The sequence below is a fragment of the Monodon monoceros genome, unplaced genomic scaffold (genome assembly GCF_005190385.1).
Source record: "Monodon monoceros isolate NGI ecotype Baffin Bay Population unplaced genomic scaffold, NGI_Narwhal_1 Super_Scaffold_20, whole genome shotgun sequence".
Taxonomy (NCBI): domain Eukaryota; kingdom Metazoa; phylum Chordata; class Mammalia; order Artiodactyla; family Monodontidae; genus Monodon; species Monodon monoceros.
In genome coordinates, this window is record NW_021703777.1 from 107,596,339 (window position 1) to 107,618,781 (window position 22,443).

General features: G+C 40.7%; 2 protein-coding genes and 1 pseudogene across 5 annotated transcripts in view; all 3 read right to left on the reverse strand.

Moving 5' to 3' along the window:
* The window catches only part of ELOVL6 (ELOVL fatty acid elongase 6), a 134,937-nt gene that overhangs the window by 65,149 nt on the left and 47,345 nt on the right, over positions 1–22,443 (reverse strand). Inside the window, exon 2 of one of the 4 annotated variants that reach the window (XM_029234893.1) lies at positions 9,617–9,705. The exons of the other annotated variants lie outside the window; for them this stretch is intronic. The gene's annotated coding sequence lies outside the window, so the exon portion shown is untranslated. The remainder of the gene's footprint in view (positions 1–9,616; positions 9,706–22,443) is intronic. 4 annotated transcript variants of the gene reach the window in all.
* On the reverse strand, positions 15,617–17,825 carry LOC114902574 (annotated as a pseudogene).
* LOC114902573 (40S ribosomal protein S26-like) lies at positions 19,580–20,470 on the reverse strand. Its single transcript, XM_029234894.1, has one exon. The coding sequence runs from the start codon at positions 20,017–20,019 to the stop codon at positions 19,672–19,674; it is 348 nt and encodes a 115-aa protein (XP_029090727.1). The 5' UTR covers positions 20,020–20,470; the 3' UTR covers positions 19,580–19,671.

The following is a 22,443-nucleotide window of genomic DNA, read 5'->3' on the forward strand; positions in this document are numbered from 1 at the left end:
CTTCATCTCCCCAGGCTTTCAAGTTTGCAGGGCTCTCAGGGCTCAATCTGCAGACCTCTTTTCTTTCCATCTACCCCAGTGGTCCTCAGAGGGGGTGATGATTTTGCCCCCCAGAGGATATAAGGCAACGTCTGGAGACATCTGCACAACTGCAGGAGGACTGGCTACTGGCATCAAGTATGTAGAGGGCCTGGATGCTGCACAGGACAGCTCTTCGCAACAAAGAATTATCCACCCCAAATGTCAACGGTGCCAAGGTTGAGAAACCCTGGACAAGGGAAATATAAAGAAAGAGATGAAGAAAAGAGAAATCGGAAAACTCAAGAGTGTGTGTTGAAATGTGATACAGCTTCGAAAAACACGTTCATTGCTTAGAATGGCATCCCTTTTGTTTCACATACGCTCGGGCTGAATTGCTTCAAACCGATTCCAAGCACAGAGTAAATAAACGCCTGGTTTCAAATCAGCAGTTCTATTTAAAATTGAAAATAAGACAAAACGACCAATTTCGAGCAATATTTCCCTTCATTATTCTAGAATTAGGTTCATTTCTGTCTACAATGGAATCATGGTCCAGCTGCCCTGTGAAGCCTGGAGGGATCAATTCTTACAAACTGTATACCTGTTGCGATGCTACCCTTGCCAAGAAGATCACCCAGAATTGCATTTTATAATATCGCTCCAGGCAGCAGAAACGAATAACCTGGAATGAAGAATAGTCACTGCCAATACAGCCCCCTTTTGAAGCAGAATTCCAGTTATTTCCATTCACCCCCTGAGTATAAGAATTCCATGGCTGCCAACCCTTTCCTAGCCCTGGATGGGGAAACGTTGTAAAAATACATTAGACTACCAGGACTTACACCTCTAATACTGATCTTACATGTCCTTAGCCAGTCTCTTCTAAATCATCAAAGTACGACAATTTGATAACAATAAAGGTTTCTGTGACACAAACTTTTTAAACTCCACTTTGTAAATCTCAGAACTATACAAGTAGGTGCTACCATATGCTAAAGGATGCCAATTGTAATGAACAAAATCAGTTGCACCGTTTTCTAAACCTTAGAACAAATTATTTGATTATTTTTATTAGTCACCCTCAGGCCTTTGGTACCCTGCGTTTCTGCCATGTTGGGAGACACTGATCCTCTGATGATTGTGTACCAAGCTGAATGAGTTGAACAGGAAGCTGCTCTCTACTATGTGTGTGTCATCAGTTTCTACATGGGGAACCAGAATAAAACCTGCCAGGGTGGCCAACACTGGTTTAGGAGCTTTTAATCTTTATATCTGTGTTCATCATTTCCCACAGAGACTTTCACTTTGCTTTTTTTTTTTTTTTTTTTTTTTCTTTTCCCACCTTCAATTATAGGATCGAAGCTAGGAACAATGATAAAAATTCCTCTTGAGGAAAATGTTTAATAGAAAAATCTCAAGGTCTATCAAACAAACACAGAAACGAAGAGCACAACTCCCATTTCTCCAGAAAGTGAATTTGTTTCATTTCTAAAGTTTCTCTTTACTACTAGGTTGTGAGACAAGAATGATTTCTTCTTCATTTGCATGGCAGGTGAATCCTGAGACATGTCTAAGGTACGGCTGGGATTTATCAAGCATGGGTTCTGAGAAAAGAGATTCTTTAAACAGCAATGCCCAGAGCACGCTTTTCTTCAACCAGACAGTTTCAGAAGGAAGTAAAAATGCTTAAGGAGAAAGGTGTGTATCTGACTCATGGTTTCTTTGAAAGCCGGAAGGTTAATGTGTCTTCCCGTATTCCCAAGGGCATTCCCTTTGGCATTAAGAGGGACTGTGCCCTTGAGATTATTCACGGTGGCATGCACACACTGTGTTAATAGATAGCCATCACTCTGTAAACCTCAGCCTTTGCTTTCACTATTCTCTTTTCTTATTTGTCAAGACCAACTTACTAAGCAGCAAGATTTGGGATAAAGAATATTCTTTACTTAGCTATGTTTACACATAAAGGTCCCGCCTGCCCCACTCCCCATAAAAAAGTAAAAAAAAAAAAAAAGATGTGACAAGTGTTTATTCAAGATGTATCCTTCAGTCTAAAGCATTTTTCAGCCAATCTGAGAAATTCTAGATGCCTACATGCCTACGTGCTACAACAACATTTAAAAGTTTTACTGAGCATCCACAGTAGATCTCTAGTACACGAATTTACTGCTCCACAACAGACACAAAGTTAACACTGGCTTGGAGTGCACATTTGTGCACTGCTCCAGGACACTAAAATAGAACGCTTTTCAATTTGGTCAAAGTAATAATAACTTGTTTAACTGAGAACTTATTGCATTCCAGGCACTGTTCTTAGTGTTTCGAGGACTTGTTATATACAATGTCTCATTTACATTTCAGAGAACCCGTGATCATGCCCATTTTGCAGACCAAGAAACTAAAGAACAAGGTTAAATACCTGTACAGAACCCAGAGATTTTCAGTGACAGTGCTGGGAGTTAAACCCAGGCAGCCAAGTGTCAGCCCTGTGCCCTTAATCGCTACACTGGGTTCTTATCCAGAATGTTATACCTTCCCAGTTGGTTCCTTCAGCAATAGTGTATCATCACCTTTCCCAGCTCCCCATCAGTCTTTCTGACATTCACAAACATAAATAATCACTTACTGTTGAAATCTATTGATTCTTCAAAAAGTATTCCTTTAAGTCATATTCATAAGGCTATTGATTTTAACAGAGAGAAATAAATTGAAGAAGATAAACTAAAAAGCAGTGCCCTTGCTTAAGTGGTCAAAGTCTCCAGAGAATACATCTCAAAAAGCCACTGCATGCTAGAAGCTGACTCCTTTTCCAATCTGATGCTTGCCTACTCTTTTTGTATACTGACAGGCATATTCCCGGGGTCACTTAATGGCTGGGCATACTTTGGCATATTACACAATTTTCCATGTGATTTCTTTGCAATCTTTGACATAGTACACAATTTTCTGCCTTTGTATCTTCCTACTTAGACTGATTTACTGTGTCCTTCTAGCTGTACAAAAGGACTTGCCGTATTCCTGTGCTTTCAGATCGTAGGATCTAGTATTGAAAAATTATTGAGGACACGTGTACAAGACTACATCTAAGAAAATGTAGGCATTAAATCATACAAAGGCAAGTACTTTATATTTTCCAACTACCTTGTTTATTTGAACAGGAACGTCATTAATGTAGGTTATAGGCTCTAGAGAATTTTAACAGATTTGACCATTATCTTCCAAGCTATGTCTAAATGCTTCCACATGATTCAAATGATCTTACCTCTGACTACTCTGAAATCATGTCTTATAACTTCTCCTGGGACATCCTATGCTACAGCCATACTGTGATTTTCAAAAGACATCACACCCCTTGCCCACCTTGTCTTTCTTTACACACGCCATTCTCACCACTTTGAACGCCCTTCTAACCCATCCTTGTCATTTTGTTGATCTTTGTGAAGATACTCCCTGACTGCTTCTAGGTCAACTGGATTTAACCTTTCCTTCATCACCTCTGTGCTTTCTATACACCTTTTGCCTACATATTATAGCACTTAATTCTTTATATTTCACACATAAATTTACAGGTCTGTAATCCTGAAAGCTAGGAACTGTGTCTTACTCAGTTTTGTACACCCAAGGCCTTATACTACAATGCTGGCCTAAAGTGGGCTCCTGACATATGAATGGATGAATAATATATTGGCTATTTTAAAGATGTTGCATTTTGGAAATACTTTAGGAAAAAAAAAATATATATATATATATATATTACTGGGAGACTAAAGAAGATAACCAATGCTGAAGTCATCTATGAATCTACGCTTCAAACTCACTTGATTCTAAATCTAAATGGTAAAAATCATATTTTATTATAGTTTTGTTTACCTCAAGAGCTGAAAGAATCCTACAAGTTAGTTTCAATTCTACTGTCGTTTTTTAAACCTCTCTTCGGAAATATGGTTCTCTTTCTACTGAGGCAGGCTGCTCTGGGAGTAGTATATTGTAACAAGTACCTGCTCAGAAATACTGGGGAAGCATCATCGAATTTCTTTACTTCTTGCTGCCCAGAGACCCACATATTGCTTTCTCTATGTAATCGTCTGCATAAAATAAGCAAAGACAGAACAGACAAAGTGAGACTGGCACTGTGATAGCATCACTTTCCACCTGATGACTGTACCCTCACCTGCAATCAATAGAATCTTGTTATTTACCGATACATTTCCAGACCGACTCTGAAGGGCCAGGCTTAATCTGAAAGCAAAATAATGCCAACAACAGCATCATACTATTTTGATGATAAATAAATCGTATTAATTTTGATCAGGATTATTACATAAACCAAGAACGCTCTAAGATACTATTTAATGCTATCAATTGGCAATGAGGGAAGTGATAATGCCCGATCCAGGTGAGGATGCAGAAACTCATCTGTTTTGCAGGCCAGAAGGTAAAGTAATATAGCTCTTGAAAAAACAATTTATCAAGAATTCTAAAAGATCCATAGCTTTTAATCATGCAATTCTACTTCAAGGAGTCTGTTTGAGGCAGACAATCTTTAATATGGTAAAGGAAAGAAAATCTCTACAGTACAACAGTGAAAAAGTAACTAGATCTCTAAGAGTCAGGGATATGCTATCGTATGTCCACTAAAATACTATTACACATAAAGAGTTACATAAATTTAGAGTTATAAAGTGTATATGATTTTAATAACTATGGAAGATAAAAGCAGAATGTGGGGGCTTCCCTGGTGGCGCAGTGGTTGAGAATCTGCCTGCCAATGCAGGGGACACGGGTTCGAGCCCTGGTCTGGGAAGATCCCACATGCCGCGGAGCAACTAGGCCCGTGAGCCACAACTACTGAGCCTGCGCGTCTGGAGCCTGTGCTCCTCAAGAAGAGAGGCCGCGATAGTGAGAGGCGCGCGCACTGCGATGAAGAGTGGCCCCCGCTTGCCACAACTAGAGAAAGCCCTCGCACAGAAACGAAGACCCAACACAGCGATAAATAAATAATAAATAAATAAATTAAAATTGCAACCTCCCTTTTAAAAAAAAAAAAGGAAGAGAGGGAATGAGATCTAATCCACAATCTTTAAAAAAAAAAAGCAGAATGTGGTATAATTACATCTTGGAAGAAGAAATACCTCTCACTCCAATTTTACAGTGGTTATTACTGGGTGGCAGGATTATGCATGCTTTTTTTCTCCAATTTACTTTTATGTACTGAATACCTTTTTCTACTAGTTTAATAATGAAAGATGAAAATTTTATATAATAAATGTTTAAAAATATTTTAAATTTTAAAAGTACAAAATGCTAACCAACACACCAAGCATTTTGGTGGTGGTTGCATGATTATATAAAATTACACAAATTTTATTCCATATACTTCTGCACATGTCTTATTGGAAGATACCAGAGTAGTCACCATCATATCTACTGGAGTCACAAAGACCTGGGTTTCAATCCTGGCTGTAAGTCATCATATTGGCTCTGTGATCTTGAGTAAAATACTGTACATCTTATCTGCCTCAGTATCCTCATCAAAAAAGCTGGGAAAGTAACACTGCCTTCTCAGGCTTGTTGTAAATCATCAAAATACTGTACCTGGCAGCATCTGACACACTGTAAGTCCTCAATACATGGTACCTAATACAATTGCTTATTATCGGGGGGAAAAATAGATGTTTGGGGCTTCCCTGGTGGTGCAGTGGTTGAGAATCTGCCTGCTAATGCAGGGGACGCGGGTTTGAGCCCTGGTCTGGGAAGATCCCACATGCTGCGGAGCAGCTAGGCCCGTGAGCCACAACTACTGAGCCTGCGCGTCTGGAGCCTGTGCTCCGCAACAAGAGAGGCCGCCATAGTGAGAGGCTTGCGCACCACGATGAAGAGCGGCCCCCGCTTGCCACAACTAGAAAAAGCCCTCGCACAGAAACGAAGACTCAACACAGCAAAAATAAATAAATTAATAAACTCCTACCCCCAACATCTTCTTAAAAAAAAAAAAAAAATAGATGTTATAAGAGACTCAAACGCCAAAAATCAGGCTGGTTGAGTCTCTATGGCCAAAAGCATTTCAAGTCCTGTTTAGTCATTTTAAAGGTATACATACCAGAACATCTGTGAATTTGATATTAGTCTTTTGTGAGTACTTTGAAAATAATAAATAAGCAAAACTTCACTATCTAAGTTTGTAATATACAAGAGCTTTTATGAAAACACATCATTTAGATATCTCAGCTTGAGTATGAAGAGCGGTTACATTGTGAAACAATGATCTGAACACTTTATTCTTAAAAAAAGTCCTAGACAGGACACAGGACATGTTTCTTAGATGGCACACACAGGTCACTCTTGAACTGAGCTGAAAAGTACTGGTCCACCTAAAAGTATGTTTAGAAATAATAACAATTAAAAACGGCTATAAATAAGCCTTCTAAATTAGGTATTTCTGTTTGTTTTTTTTTTTTTTTTTTTTTTAGGTGGAAAGGAAAGTTTGCTTTATTTCAGATGCCTGCAACTAGAGGGAGTGGTGTGGTAAATTAGGTATTTCTAAAAGAAAAATTTTTAAATGTTATGGAAGATATGCTTTTTTTTTCCTGACCTATTTATAGTAGGTAGAAAAAGCAGATCCTTTTATAGTCATTTAATTACTAGGCTACCAGTAAAGAGTTGAATTTGACCATTTGGCTGATTTACACTGCAGTTAAAAGGCCCATGGAATGTTAGGATATTAATATCGTACAATGCTCATTCTTTGCACAACTTACAGTATTTTCACAATAAAAAATGTTGATTGCAGCAAGTCTGAGCTGAGATCAGTTGGCCATGCAGCCTCACGGGTGGATATAACAATGCTGTATTGTGAGGTTGCTTCTGCCTTGCTGGTGAGAGGCGAAAGCAAACCTGGCCGTAAGGGAAAGTTCTGATCTAACCCAGATTTGTAAAACTGGCATCATTTCTTGGAAGTCAGCAGACATTCAAAGGATAACCGCAGGATACAGATAGGGCACAATCTGATTATTCCAAACCAGATACTGGCCAAGAATCGTCCCTCAATTCTACACACCTGGCATTGGGTGAGCCTGACTGACCATGAGCAAATATCTATCAGCTATTTGACCTCTGGTGCATCGTCTGCTTTGGGTCAGCAACAGTTGATGATCCTAGGTAATTGGTTTTCAACTTCTAGTCCTGCCTCTCGCCCATAACTTCCCTTAGAGCTTTACACGAAAAGGGAGCACCCAAGGGAGTCTACCCGTACGTCAAAAAGGACTGAAGTTATGAAAGGGCTTTGAGAGGCTCCTTTTCTCATCAGTATCCGCCTCATTTGGCTCCTACTGGCTGCTTGGGGCAGGGAAGTGAGCAGCTGGGCTAGAATTCCACTCATCAGAACAGTCGAGGGGCAGAGACTGGACTAGCAGTTCTCAGTACAAAGTAGCTCCAATAAGAAGATTTTTCACCTCAAGAGTGGCATGTGATGCCAAAATCTAATCTCTTTTTAGAGTTAAATCTTTCTCCCACCTACAAACTCTTTGAGTAGGTCCACTGTGAGGTCTATCAGTCGATAATATTCTCATTAAAGACGCGGCATGCATATGACCATGGGCAAAACAGCCTTGCCTGACTGTACATGGGTGGGCACTGAGATCAAGAATTCTTATCCGTAACTGCATATGATAAAGCAAAAAAGCAGAGGTTTGGGCTTCCCTGGTGGCGCAGTGGTTGAGAGCCCGCCTGCCGATGCAGGGGACACGGGTTCGTGCCCCGGTCCGGGAAGATCCCACATGCCGCGGAGCGGCTGGGCCCGTGAGCCATGGTCGCTGAGCCTGCACGTCCGGAGCCTGTGCTCCGCAACGGGAGAGGCCACAACAGTGAGAGGCCCGCGTACCGCAAAAAAAAAAAAAAAAAAAAAAAAAAAAAAAAAGCAGAGGTTTTACCTAAATGACACCAATATGATGAATCCTTTTTTTTTCTCATTAATTTGATGAATTTTAGGGGGGTAAATTGACTGAATCTAACAATTTATGTCATATATTCACTGAAATTTATATGGCATATGGTCACTGAAAACTTATGTCTGGTCTTAATAGCTTCTCCAAGGAAGAAAAGTTGTACATTTTGACAGCACAAATAACCTCACAGAAAAAGAAATTTTCCATATTCTTTTCCGACTCCAGTTGGAACTCCTGATTATTCATTCAAGAAGTACTAATCAAGCACCTACCGTGTGCCAAGCACAGTTCTAGGCTCTGGGAATACATCAATGAACAAAACAGACAAGAAAGCCTGTACTCATGGAGGTTACACATCTGGAGACAGACAATAAAAAAGAAAATAAATAAGATACGTTACAAGATTATACATACGATGGAAAGAAGAGAAAGTAAAGCAGTGTGAGGGGAAAATAAGGCGGGAAGTGAGGGACAGACCACAATCTAAATAAGGTGGCCAGGGCAGACACACTGAGAAGGTGAATTTGAGCAAAAGACTTATGGTAAGGGAGTGAACCCCTCTGGAAAAAACTAGGCAGAGAAAAATAACATGGGCAAGAACTGTCTTCTGTGTTTACAATTACCAGGTTCTGCTAATTTTGCCTTTGGAAATTTCAGTATACTGAGATATCCTTTGAGCATGTATCTCTAAGTGTATATCTGAACAATAATTCTGCTTCTTTCAGTAAGTTTTCATCTATTGATAAATACAGCTATGTTTGCATAGTCATAAATATCATTCAGGAAGAATGAGCATAAAAGTATATAGACTATGGTAAAGAAAGTTTATTAATTTGTATAAGCAAACAACATTTTATTTAGGGGGTAATTATAATTGTAAATCTGAGTTCCTAAGAAATCCCCAAACTTCTCAGTTTCTGATCTTTTGTGAATTAAGTTAGTCTGTAGACAAAGATTATGAGGTACCATGGTAGAATCTTAAATTAAGACAGATCTAAAGTAGCTTGACACTAGAGATGAACTTATTTAATCTTTCTCATAACGATGTGTAGTGTTCTTTCGGGATTTCCTCCTGCAAACCCAAACCTGAATACACAAAATCAAAAGCTGGTTCTTCAAAAAATTGACAGGATTATTCCCAACTAGAGACAGAATTTGATTTTCTACAAGCACATTAATTCTGCTTCACTGGCAAACTGGTTTTAGGTCCAAGTGGCAAGAAAAGGGATAATAATTCCTGACAAGGACAAGGAAATACGTTTTCCATTTTTTTCCTGAGTCAGCAGGGGGATGTAGGACACAAGTGACTTTTTAATGTGTAGTTCTCTAAATATACATATAAGAAGCAAAGCCCAATGGTACTGCGGAAATCAAAACTTTAGAAAAAGAGGCAAATAAAATGAATAAAATATGACTTTAAAACTAAAAAAGGAGCTAAGCGAATTTCTTTTAAAATACACTGTAGCAACTATTTCCATTAAAATAAAAAAATTAGGCCTTTTATTCCAGAGCTTAAGTGAGTTGCAGTTAGGTTTTAAACTTTCAACCAAGTAATAACGCTATATACACTATAACCTAATCCCAATTTTAGGAAGTTATCATAACACTCCAAATATAAGGTATAGCCGTTTCTTTAAAGGCCAAAAACTTACTTTTTAAAACACTCTGTATTTCCCTAGTTCATCCTTTCTAATGTCGCAAAAGATATCTTCACATCCTTACAGAACTCAGATCTCTCTGCCTGTGAAATGAAAGGCCAAAACTATATTAATATATATAAAGAAAGGGGTGGATAAAAGTTAATTTTCTTTATTTACTTTTTATTAAAAAGTTACATTGAGATGGTTGATTTAAGGGTAAGTTTTATTTTCCACTTGCGTCTATGCAACACATATTTTAAAAGAGGATATATTATTTTTTTAATTAAAAAAATATATATAAGTTTTAATTTGAGTGAGAAAAGAGAGCTAGAGATTGGGAGTGAGAATTAGAGATTGAGAAAAACCTGCTAAAATGAAAGTCATAAACAAAAAATGTCAGATCCTAGTCTGAGTTGGGAGGGAGCAGGGCAGACTCAAAAAAGGGAGGGAGGCGGTGCTTCTTATGGCTGTAGATTCCCGCCTCCCTAAACTTCTGAATCTAGAAGAGTCCTGTGGTCTGAATGTCTGTGTTCCCTTTACAATTCATGTTGAAATCCTAACCTCCATTGTGGTATGATAGGAGGTGGGGTCTGCGGGAGGTGATTAGGTCATGAGGGCAGAGATCTCCTGAATGGAATTAGTGCCCTTATAAAAGAAAGCTCCGTGTGAGGTTAAAGAGAGAACACGACCGTCTAGGGAGCAGGCCCTTTCCCGACACTGAATCTGCTGGTGTCTTGATCTTGGACTTTCCAGACTCCAGAATTGTGAGAAAACGTTGTTACTTAAGCGACTCAGTCTGTGGTTATTTTGTTATAGCAGCCTGAACAGACTAAGAACAAAAAGTAACCCTAAAAGTCTGCACTTCACTACGACTCTTACAAGACTTTTAGACTTGAGCTCGATCTACGTCAAGATCATCATGATCATTGAGCTCCCTGTCTTCAGCCACCACCATCCCTCCGGGTTCTTTGATTTCCTACCTCAAAGATAACATAACTGTAAGGCACATCAAAATCAATTATATCCTACCATCAAATAAAAAACTTCTGGCTAATATCATATTTACAAAAAAAATATTAGTGCATTACAACTAGCAAAGACTTTGACAAGGGAGGAAAACTGAAAGGAAGAGTGGCAGGCAACCTCTTGTACTCTGCATTAAGAACAGAGACAGGACATTGCACTGTAGCTGCTCTAGGACTCTGAGGATGAGAAGGTAAGCCTACATCTCACTAAGCTTCTCAAGATTCTCATTTATGTGAGCATTTAACAAACACATTAATCTAAAATTCTCTGCCCTTTAACCAGAAAACTGAAACCTAGGAACTTTTCTTCGTAATAAGCTACTTCAGTTGAAAGATATACTTTTTCAGGAATTGCTTGGAGGATGATAGCTTAGTCTAATAACAGACATCAAAGATACTTACCTCTTAATTAATAAAAATTTACAAAGCCTTTTGGCTTACGGTGCCAAATTTTGCTGAATTTGTGCTGCGAAGAGTTTATCTGGGCTAAGAGTAAGGAGAGTTCTGATTCATTCTTTCATATTGCAACTCAATAAATATTTATTAAGCACTGACAATGTGCAAGGCATTGAGGAGAGTTAACAAAATAGACACACTCCCTGGTTCCTTGGAGACTTTAAAGTCTTTGGGGGGTAATAGACAAGTGTATGGGAAAGTGGAGGAATAAGATCATAAGGAAACACTCCAATAATACTATGCATGCACCCTCACCCAGATTTAGACAAGATGAGTAAGTGGGAATAATATGGGCAGAGACCAAAGCAAGAGAGAGAGAGCACATTCAAATAACTATAAGGAATTTAGTGTGTTTGACCTTCAGATCCCAAGAGTAGGTTTTGAGAGTTTTGAGCTGATGGTCCAAGATAGGTGGAAGCAAGATTATGAGGGCTCCTATAGACTATGTTAAGACATTTCTTTTTAATCCTAAGAGCAATAGGAAGCCACTGAAGCATTTAAATGAATGAAGTCAACATGCTTTTGCTTGTGATATATAGAGGTTGCTCACTGATAAGATCAAAGCAGGAGCTTGAGTGAGTAGCACAGGTTTTAGATAAGGGCAGGGCCTGGAGCTGAAGACAAGGCAGGCATGTGCAATGTGGATACAGGAAGTCCCCAGTCTGAACATTCTTAGGTGGGGAGTCATTTCATAGGAACTGATCACATGATCTAATGTTCAATGTATGGGTGTTATGAGGTTAGTCAGGTGATTTCTGCAAATTACTTTCACTCTACCCATCTGTGAGTATAGGGAATGCAGCAAAGTGTAATATTTCCTCATGGTTTTGGTGCTTATCGTGATCTTAGCTATAAAATTATGCTCCCTCCTGTGTCAACCAGTGGCGTGCAATAATGTCAGTTTCAGGACTAAGAAAACATTCACCCATTTTCCCAACCATCAGGGCAGAACTTGTAAAGTTCTAAGTTCCCGTGGAACACACTTATGAAGATCCAGTAAGTATGTGAGTGATTACCAAGATTTTACGTTATGAATTTTACATTCATGCCTCAAAGGTAAAATAAACCTTTTTAAAGTACAGGTTTATCTTGCTCTATACAACAGATTTACTCCCAGAAAATTGTGTATAAATTGTTTTAAACTAAAGTGTATTTTGAGAAAGTTTGGGGAGCGTCCCTACTGAAGAGAAATTTAATGATTACTTGTAAAGATCGAATCTTGTTATTGTATTGTATATATTTTCTCAGGTGAGGCACATCTAGACTGGATTGCTTTCACTTCTCACCACATGAGAGGAATGTACCCAGAGTCATCACCTGGAAAGTCCCTGAGTCTCTCAAGAGATGGCACAACACCAGGGCAAACATTATAGTAAGCGATGTGCTCCATAGATGTCCTTCGGTTGGAACCCTAGTTTCAATGGACTGGATCCTTAGGGAAGCTGTCTGAGGATGGCGGTATGACTGAACTGCCAATCACAATGCCCTTCTCCCTGGCTCCCTCCCAGCAATTAGTCTAGGGGTAGTCATGTGATAGAGTTCTGGCAATGATGCATAAGCTGAAGTGGCCAGATGGGACTTCTGGGGAAGCTTGCTTAATTTAGCTGACACACCCTTTGGAGTTTTGCTCCTTTGCACTTCTCTTTCCTGCCTTGTCACAGACTGGATGCCTGGTGGTAGCCATCTTATAGCCACGAGAGAGAAAGCCAGAGGCACAGAAAGATGAAATGAGCTTGGTTTCCAAATGGCATCACTGGGCTGCTTCATCAACTCTAGATTGCATGCTCCGGACTTTTGTTGAATGAAACAAGGAAATCTCCATACTTAATTAAGGTTCTATTTGTTAATTTTTCTGTTAGTTCGCAACATACTCTTAATGAATATTCTGAATTTCTATTCAAACTTCTCTGAATACAACGTACCAAGTTCTTTGCTACTGAAATACACGGCATGCAGCGATTTAATAATGTGGGTGGCAACAAGCAAGCCATTACCTCTAAAATGTAAATGTTTATGTAGTGACATGTGTAGAGGCTCCTTCTATAAAAGACGCTAGGCTACCTGATCTATTGTGTTGTTACCAAAAAAACAGCAGGAAAACAGGAAAACAAAACCCCAAAACTCCCTACATCCTGCCCAGGCATTTTGGCCACAATTACTCTCACTTAGTTGAGCTTGATTGGCCAAGTATTAAAAATGACTGAGCCCCGAATGCTAAAGCAGGAGCAACACTCTGGTCCAAGGGAATAACTGTCCAGAAAAACAAAAGGATAAAATGCTTTGTAGACAATTTTGGGCAAATTAAAGTTACACAATAATAAGTACTGCACAAACCGGACAAAAGCACTGGCCACCAGGGACTGGACAGTTCTCTTTAAGCAAACATGTGGGCTAAAGTTCACAACAGCTATCCTTATTCAAAGGTGCAACCTGTCTGGCAGGCTCCAGGATTTTCAGGCTAGTTTATATGCACACGAATATAAATCCTTGCAGGATATCAAAGAGAGCAAAGTTACATTTGTGCACGAGTGTGTATTTATATTGGCACTTAAATGCATATAAACATCGGTAAGTACATATTTCTATTCAAGGGGATAGTTGGTGAGTTTAAAGATCACTAGAGACTTCTCACTCCCACTCGTACATAGAAGTTCCGGCTGCACTGTTTTTTACTTTCTTCGTACATAAATAATCTTCTGTAGTTGAGGAAGACTCCTGAGCAATAATTTTATATTATGTGTAGGGGCTACACCTTGGACATTGAACTGAAAATGATGAAACACATCAAGTATCTGCCACAATGATCTTCAAATTCCTGTAAGCCATCTGGAGCTATGCCCGGTGATTTGAATTTGCACAGAGAAAAACTGAGTTCCAGAGAGGTGAGGCCAAGTGTTCACCGAAAGAACAAGAAGAGGCATCAGGGCTGCTTAAATCTAGTTGTGTGGATTATTTAATTTGAACTGTTCAAATTGTTTATTAAAGTGTTTAGAATTGGCCACAGGACTTCCAAATCCCCAGTTCATTTTATGACATAGAGGCAAACTTTTCTCTAGGAAATTAAATGGTCTTCTATAAACAGGAGGAGTATTGATAGAAGTATCAGCAACAAATCCAAGTCATGCAGTGTATGTGAATTCAAAAATAAGCTCAAAGGCTCCAGCTGATTTGTTTACTTAAATATATTGGTTGAATACGTATACTCATAAAAATTACCTGGGGAGTCTGTGTAAAAACACCCAGAAATTCTGATTTTCTAGGTCCTAGGGGGGAGGGGAGGGCCTAAGAACATGAGTGTTGACAATGGCTAAATGATTCCGACACGGGAAGGCCTGCGGGTCCCACTTTGAAAAACACTGGTCTGCGCTATTCGAGATGCCAGAGACACATACCTCAGACCGCTCAGTCTAGTGAGGGCGACAAGGAAACGACTTTACAAGCCTTCCAAACGCTCAGAGGGATGTGAGGAGGACAGAAGCAGGCATAAAAAAGGAGGGCAGAAGTGAAACTAAACTCTCTTGCAGGACGAACCAGTTTTCAAAGAGCAGAACAGCTAAAGAACAGGAGAAAAAGTGCTCGGGCAGGAAGCACGGCGGGGACAAGCATTCAGTGGGGCATGTTGGAAACTGAACAAGGAGTTTGGACCGACCAGGGCACCAGAGGAGTAGGGAATGAGGTTGGAGGATTAGGAGGTAGTATCCTGAATGACTTTTCTACCTACATGCGACTAGTTTGAACTTTTGACTCTTGAAGGCACAGGGGGCCACTGAGGGTTGAAGCAGGAGGGGCAGAGTTAGATAAGATTTTTAGAAAGCCCGCCCAGCCATGGTCACATGGAGGACACCTGGGGGAATGGAAGCTGTTGGGCAGAGATGCCAGGTAACTGCAATTCTCGTCATGAGAAGAAGCCAGGACTGGTGAAGATGGATAGGCGAACGCCATTTGGAAGATGGTAGCCCATCAGAGTAATCATTCCCTACGTGAATTGAAATGAATTCAGCAGAGAAGGTAGAACAGACAGGTCTTAGCAACTAATTTAATGTGGGGAGAAAGGCAAAAGGGAGAGTAGGTGGTGGTTCTCAGGTTTCTGGTTTGTCTGACCCGGTAGCTGGTGTTAGCTTTGTGGGTGGGCAGTAAAGAAGTGGTATTCTAGTATTTAGTTAATAGTTAATAAGAATGTGTGACTTACTGGTAGAGATTGAAAGAGACACATAGGGGCTTCCCTGGTGGTGCAGTCGTTGAGAATCCATCTGTCAGTGCAGGGGACACGGGTTCGAGTCCCGGTCCGGGAAGATCCCACATGCCACAGAGCAACTGAGCCCGTGCACCACAACTACTGAGCCTGAGCTCTGGAGCCCGTGAGCCACAACTACTGAGCCCACGAGCCACAACTACTGAAGCCTGTGTGCCTAGAGCCCGTGCTCTGCAACAAGAGAAGCCACCACAATGAGAGGCCCGCGCACCACAACGAAGAATAGCCCCCGCTCCCGCGACTAGAGAAAGCCCTCGCGCAGCAACAAAGGTGCAGCAACAAAGACCCAACACAGCCAACAATAAACAAATAAATAAATTTTTTAAAAAAGAGAAACAAAGAGACACATAGGGCGTGGGACTTAGAAATGTTGGGCTGGGAAGTCATCCACATTTGCATGGTGATGGCTGAAGTCAGGAACCTGGATGAGGTCATCCAGGGGGAATATTCTGAGGATCAGGGTAGAACCTAACTGGGAGGGAGGTACCACCACTTAAGGGGGAGGTGAAAAACAAGCAGGAAAGAATAAGAAGAGACAACCAAAAGGTAAGAGGAAAACCAAGGAGTGTCATGGAAAAAGGGTCAAAGCAAAGAGAGGGTCGAGTGTCACCAAGCAATCAAGTCAGATAAGTGCTGATAAAGAGTGTTCCATTGTGACCTGAAGTGGCCTTTGGGCTGCCTCCTCTGTACATGGTTCATTCATTTCTTCAAATATTTACTGAGGTCCCCTGGGTGCCAGGTGCTGTACAGATAAACCTCAAACCTCAAGGACAGCCTCATCCTACTTTGAAAGCATAGCAAAAGCATTTCCATTTCCTTACAAATGTTACACTCTTTTAGACGTGAACAGGAATTGAATTTGTATGCAAAGCACTGGGTGATATCGCACTTGGGCAAACAGCAAGGAAAGGAGGTGGGGTGAGATGCTTTAGGAAGATGGGGCTTAGAGAATGACAGGAGTCTGAGATGAAAGTGGGGACGGGAAGAAAAGGTGTGGCAGCATCACCTCCTCATCCTCTGACCTGTTATTTTGTTTAACCCTTGACTTAGCTCCAACGTCTGCCTGGGGAGCAAAGTCCTATGCTGAAGAGAAGCAGTTATTTCCCAATATACTCTTTTGGTATTGAAAGAAGAAAATTAAGATAAGAAAGAGTTAAACTCACCAAATTAAACTAAAATGTTTCTGGGCTCTGACTACACTTTTGAAACCTCCTCTTACAGTTATTTAGCATAGTTACTTTCTTTTTTTTTTTTTTTTTTTAAATAGAACAAGTCTTTTAGGGTTTTTTTTTTTTTTTATTACTCATAAAAGTTTTTTTTTTTAAGCTTTCTGACTCTGCGCTTGTACCTCTCACACTTTGACCAGGATTTTCTGCTCCACATTAAGGAAAGTGAGCTTGATCCTGTCACAGACCCATTTAGCACACATGGACCCACCACAGGCCTTGCTGACATGTTTTTTCACTTTAGGTAACCTCCTAAGAACTTTAGATCTCACAGCATGAACTTCTCAGCACATATCACATACAGATTTTGGTGCTTTTCCCGACCTTCTTGGTATAAAAGCAAGTAGTTCTACTACCAGGGGTTCAAAACAGCCTATTTTTGTTAGAGGCTGTATTGCATGATAGCCTATGATGGTGTGTCAAACTCAGGACCATGTTGAACGCCTCTAAACAGCGTTCCTGGAAGGGCTTCCATTTCTTAGAATTACTCTGAAAACTTAACGTCTAAACCTCCAAAACAAGTTATTAGGAAGCCTGTTTTTATACTTTTAGAAACTTAGAACTGATACTATCCATACTTTAGCAGAGTAAAGCCTATGATTCTTTCAGTTATCCATTCACTTGTTCAATAAATGTTGACTGAGTTCTTGCTAAAGGTTCTAAGTGTCAAAAAAGATGAAGGCCTTGAGCTCACGAAGCCTACATTCCAGAGGCAGACAGAAACTAACTGGAGGCTCTATAGCGTATCTACAGTCATAGTGATATGTTTTCAGGTGCAAAATTAAAGCACAGCAAGGGGGCCAGGAGTGACAGGACTCCATCAGCTATGGTGGGCAGGGAAGGCCTCTTATATATTGAATAGAAATATATGAAAATAAAATATTTGAAACAATTAGAATATATTTGACTGCACAATTGGTATCTGCTTCTGATCCCCACAATATATTCCTTCCTTCAGGACTCCATCGCTGAGATCTACCAATTGCAAAACCCCATTTTAAGCACAGTGGGGAATAGAAGCATTACACCCCTTCCTGCCCTCAGAGTCTACTAACTAGTAGTGACTATCACACATGAAAGAACACGGTCAGTCATAATCAAGTCATAAAAAGAATCGTGCTAAGAATTGTGCTGATGGAGGGATTACAAGGCTGTAAGAGAACATGGCTTCTGGTAGGACTTAACACCACGGCAGGATAGGGAACAGGGGAGACTAGGCATGTGACATTCCAGAATGAAGGAACAGTGTGAAACATGGGCTAGAGTTTATCCAGAGAGTAAGGATTATTCCAGTTTGGTAAATGTGTTCGACATTTGAAAGTGATGATGAAACCAAGCAGGAACCCATGGGGCCCTCCTGGGGCACAAAAGCCTTTCCAGGTCCCCCATTTCTTATTTGCAGGATAAAGGCTTCAGCCTCCTAGACCTTCCCTAAGTTCCAAAGGGCAGAGCAAATGGCTACCAGTCAGGGAAATACGGAATGCAGAAAAAAGGAGGAACAATCAAGAAACTACAGTGCAACAATTAAAGCAGGATACTGGTTCTACCTCAAGGGATATACATAACAATATCTTTGAGTCCTTCTGCAGGAACTAAGACCTCGCCTCAGGTGGAAGACAGTAACTTCAGGCCGAGCATAAGACTCCTAGACCACCCCCATTACCTCGCCATCAGCCAATTATTAGAAAGTCACATACCCTGCATCCCTCCCCTCAAATTTTGCCTGTAAAAACTCTTCTCCCCAAAACATCAGGGAATTCAGATTTTTTGAGCACAAGCCATCTGTTCTCCTTGCTTGGCCCTGCAATAAACCTTTCTCTTTTCCAAACTGCAATGTTTGGGTTCGTTTGGCCTTACCGTGCATTGGGCACACAAACCTGCGTTCGGTAACAGTGATGTGGGAAATAAGGCAGTAGAGGAAGTTTGGGGACAGGACTGAGCAGGGCCTTGAATTCCAGGCTAAACATGTAAGGTCTTCCCTTTTTTTTTTGTACTCATGAATAGACCAGGAAAATAGAACCCAGGACACTCCTTTATTATGTGGATATACAACTGGGTGAAAATGAGATAATCACCTTAAGGCTATCAAGGAAGTCACTGAAAATAATCTGAGGATGCCAAACAAATGAGATGTTTGAACTTGACCAGAGTCCAGGTTACTTAGGACTCTTCAGGCACTGTGCTAAAAACTTGACGCAGATCTCTCCTTCAATATTCACACCAGATACACTAGGTGTGTGCACCACCCCTACCGACAGGTGAGGAAGCTCAGCCAGGTGAAATAACTAACTTGCCCAAGGTTGCATGACTAGTAAGCAGTGGTGTTCTGGGATCAAATTGGCCTCACTCCAAAGCCAAGGTCAACATCACGGATGCCAAAAATTGTAACCGAATTAGCAAATCTGAGGAGTCGGAAACACATGTAATGAACCTCAGTATAAGCACAGTTTAGGGTAGCAGGGTAGTAGCCCAGGGAATAAGGGAAGGCACCAAAAATTAAAAAGTTAGAAATGGATAAACTCAGCAGCAGATAAAGGCTTTATTGGAAAAGAAGCCAACAAGTGGAGGGACCGCAACAGAGCACTCTCTTCTCTTCCTGCCCCTTCCCTTCCTCTCCCTCCTCTTCTTGTAATTCACCTCAGTCAAGGTCACCTGGAAGAACCCTAAAGTAATCCTCCTATCCTCAGCACAGGTCTGATCCCCACCAGGCACCAGAGACAATTTAATCTTTCGAGAAGATCCTCAAAGATGAGCAAAAGGTCAACATATTAGATCTGTTTAGAATTATCAAAGGAACCAGGAAGAGAGAAAGCTGACCATAATTTGGAGTGAGGTTTTCAAAGAATTAACCTCTACCTTCATTAATACCACAAGAAGAACTTCAATTAGATGTAACTCAGTAAGCCTAGTTGAAAAATGAATTTTTCTTCTAAACTTGGATATGGGGCTAGGATATTAATCAATATATATTGATTAATGATAATACATATGATTAAATCTGGGTTCATATGAAAGATATTTATAGTGGGTTTTTTTTTGTTTAAAGTATAATTTCCACGTTATTGTCTTTCCAGGGAATAGTATTTTAGTCTTTAAGGACTTAGCTCCTTACATGGGCTTTGGTGGAGGTCGTGGGGCAGCACCGGCAGGTCTAAATCGGGGTGGAGGTGTTCGGTCCTTCAGGGCTTCCCGAGAACGATTCCTGGCTACCTTGCTGTGAATGGCACAACTGACGCAATAATGCAGTTTCACATACAGCTTGGGAAGCACATAGGCGTCGAAAACACTCGCTTTGGAAATGTGCCTGACGGCTGCGGCCTCTAGGATGTTACGAATGACGAACTTCTTAATGGTCTTATCCTTGGGCACGCATCGGGCACAGTTAGTACAGCGAACAGGCTGCACGTGGCCGCGGCCCTTTTTGACACGACCATTATTCCTTCTTTTCTTGGTCATCTTGGAAGCGAGGCGAAAGAGGCTATAGTGGGTTTCTTAAAGCAGTGATCACGGAGACTGCACGTTCACAGGCTGAGATGTACCCGTTCAGAAAATTTAGCTCAACATATTGTCTCATAGGATTCTAGATATTTGAAATTCTAAGTGTTATTTTGGTGTCAATTTTCTATATAAGTATCTCAAATTCCCATTTCACTTTTTGACAGGTCATGAATGCCCTCAGATGTTTCCTCTGGAGCTAGGAATCCTGCATTAGGAATAGACACATAGCTATAATACCTTGAGTTTCATATTTAAGTTCAATCGATTGTAAAGTTAAAGGCTGTGCTGATAGTTTTGGGTAGAATTCCCACAACAATAGGTTTGTCTTTAATAAAATGTTTGCTTTATACTGAGTGCCTTATTGAAGACATTAGGAATGTGCAAGTGAAATAGGAGGAAGGAAGCCGGGCACAACCTTTAAAAGAACGACATAGCCACTGAGGATATGACATAAACTGGTTAGAACCGATTATGTCCAAGATTCAACTTCCAGTAGACCTTGAGCCTCACTATGCACTAATACATTAGCATGCTAAATGACACACCCACAGGCGCCATGACAGCTCCAAGTTTGACCATAAAAGGTCAAAAAGTGGGCAGTGGCCCAATTCCTGGAAATCTCCACCTCTTCCCTAAAATTGTTGGAATAATCCTCCCATTCATTAGCCTATCAAATTAGCCAGCCCATATTTCGAGGCCTCTCACCTTCTGAGATGGCCCACACTCTGTCTGTGAAATGTGTTTCTCCCAGGGCCATTCTGGAATGTGTATCTCTCTAAATAAACACTTCTTACCTATCACTTTGTCTCTCACTGAGTTCTTTCCACAAGGAGACATAAAGAACCTAAGCTTCATTAAGTCTTGAGATCAGGTGTGTGATCTCAATGAAAAGACGGTGGGTTCAAGGCCCAATCTGAGTTATGTGGCTTCATAAGTAGTAATAAGGAAAGTTTGTCCTGCCATAAACAAAGCTAGGACTGATTATGTATGCCATTGACTGACAGATACACTCACTTAAATTAAGAGCAATCATTACTTCCTCAAACTGAATGAAAGACTGGAGATGCAGTCTTACCCATCAGTTTGCAGCTTGGCACGCGGGATCTTAGTTCCCTGACCTTGGACACCAGGGAGACCAGGGATCAAACCTGTGACCCTTGCAGTGGAAGCACAGAGTATTAAACACCGGACCACCAGGGAGGTCCTGTGAATATTTCCTTATTTACCCAGAGTAACTAATTCTGCAGGATCTGCCAGCTACCTCTAATTACACCAGCTTCACCCAATAACCACACCGAACTCTACTCTCTGAATAGCATTCTTTTATCCTCTGACTAGCTGACTAAAGGTCAACTGTACTTTTCTGAGTTTCTTATCACCTTTGTGTTTCAGTTTCTCAAATGTTAGTTCATTTGTAAAACTACTGTTTTAGGCTAAATTAACAAAATTAGCAGCTAAATAACGACCACACCCTGCCTATCTATACCCTAATAGAGAGCACAGAGATAAGCTGGGAAGGGATGGTAAAGAAAAGTTGGGAAGAGAGAAGAAACAGAGGTCTGAAAAGAGCACCTGATCAGAGAAACGTCCAGTCTTCCGGGATTGTCATTTAAAGAGCTGTGGAACTCACATAAATACAGAATTACACCCTTCCTTCTTGGCTGGAAGGCCAAGGGCCCCGCGGTAAAAAGCACACAGGTCAAAGTTTGGCAGGGAAAATAGTACCTTTGGAAATTTTATGGTCTGGCTTTAAATATAGCTCAAGAAATATAATAAAACTAATTTTTTTTTTCCTTAGAAGACTGGAAATCAAGAGAACTTTTGGGTTAATATAAGTAAATTTTAGTTCCTTCCAGCACTAGAATTCAGTGATTCCTTGACTCTGAGCCTGGATTAAATCTACCTTGGCTGAGTGTAAACCTGGTTTACTGGCTGGTTGCTTTTACTGATTTTGCACTTTATGGCCACTTCCTCTTAAGAAGTTCACCATTGTGACTAATTTCTTTGGGGGGAAGTTGGAAAGCAGAGGGCCAAGTCAATCCGAAATGGAGCAAACAAACTCACCTTCTACTACTACCTGGTGAGGAGGACACTTCCACTATTGTTACTGAACCAAACTCGGGTCCACTTGCTTGTCTGCAGTAAAAACAATGTACTGGCACTGGGCTGTCGTGAAGGAAAGTGCAGCGTTTACAGTACGGTGCTAGACGAGGAGTCCAGGGAAGCCAGCGCTCGAAAAGCCTGAGCTCCCCGTGGGTTTCAGCAAAGCACTTTTAAAGGCAAGGTGAGGGAGGAGGGTCCCAGGTTAAGCGATCAGCTGCTCTTGCAGTTCTCTGATTGGTTGATGGTGAGGTAACAGGGCGGTGTCACAAGGGTTAACAA

Excerpts from the sequence above, each read along its gene's own strand:
- LOC114902573 (XM_029234894.1), bottom strand. The coding sequence starts at position 20,019 with ATGACCAAGAAAAGAAGGAATAATGGTCGTGTCAAAAAGGGCCGCGGC.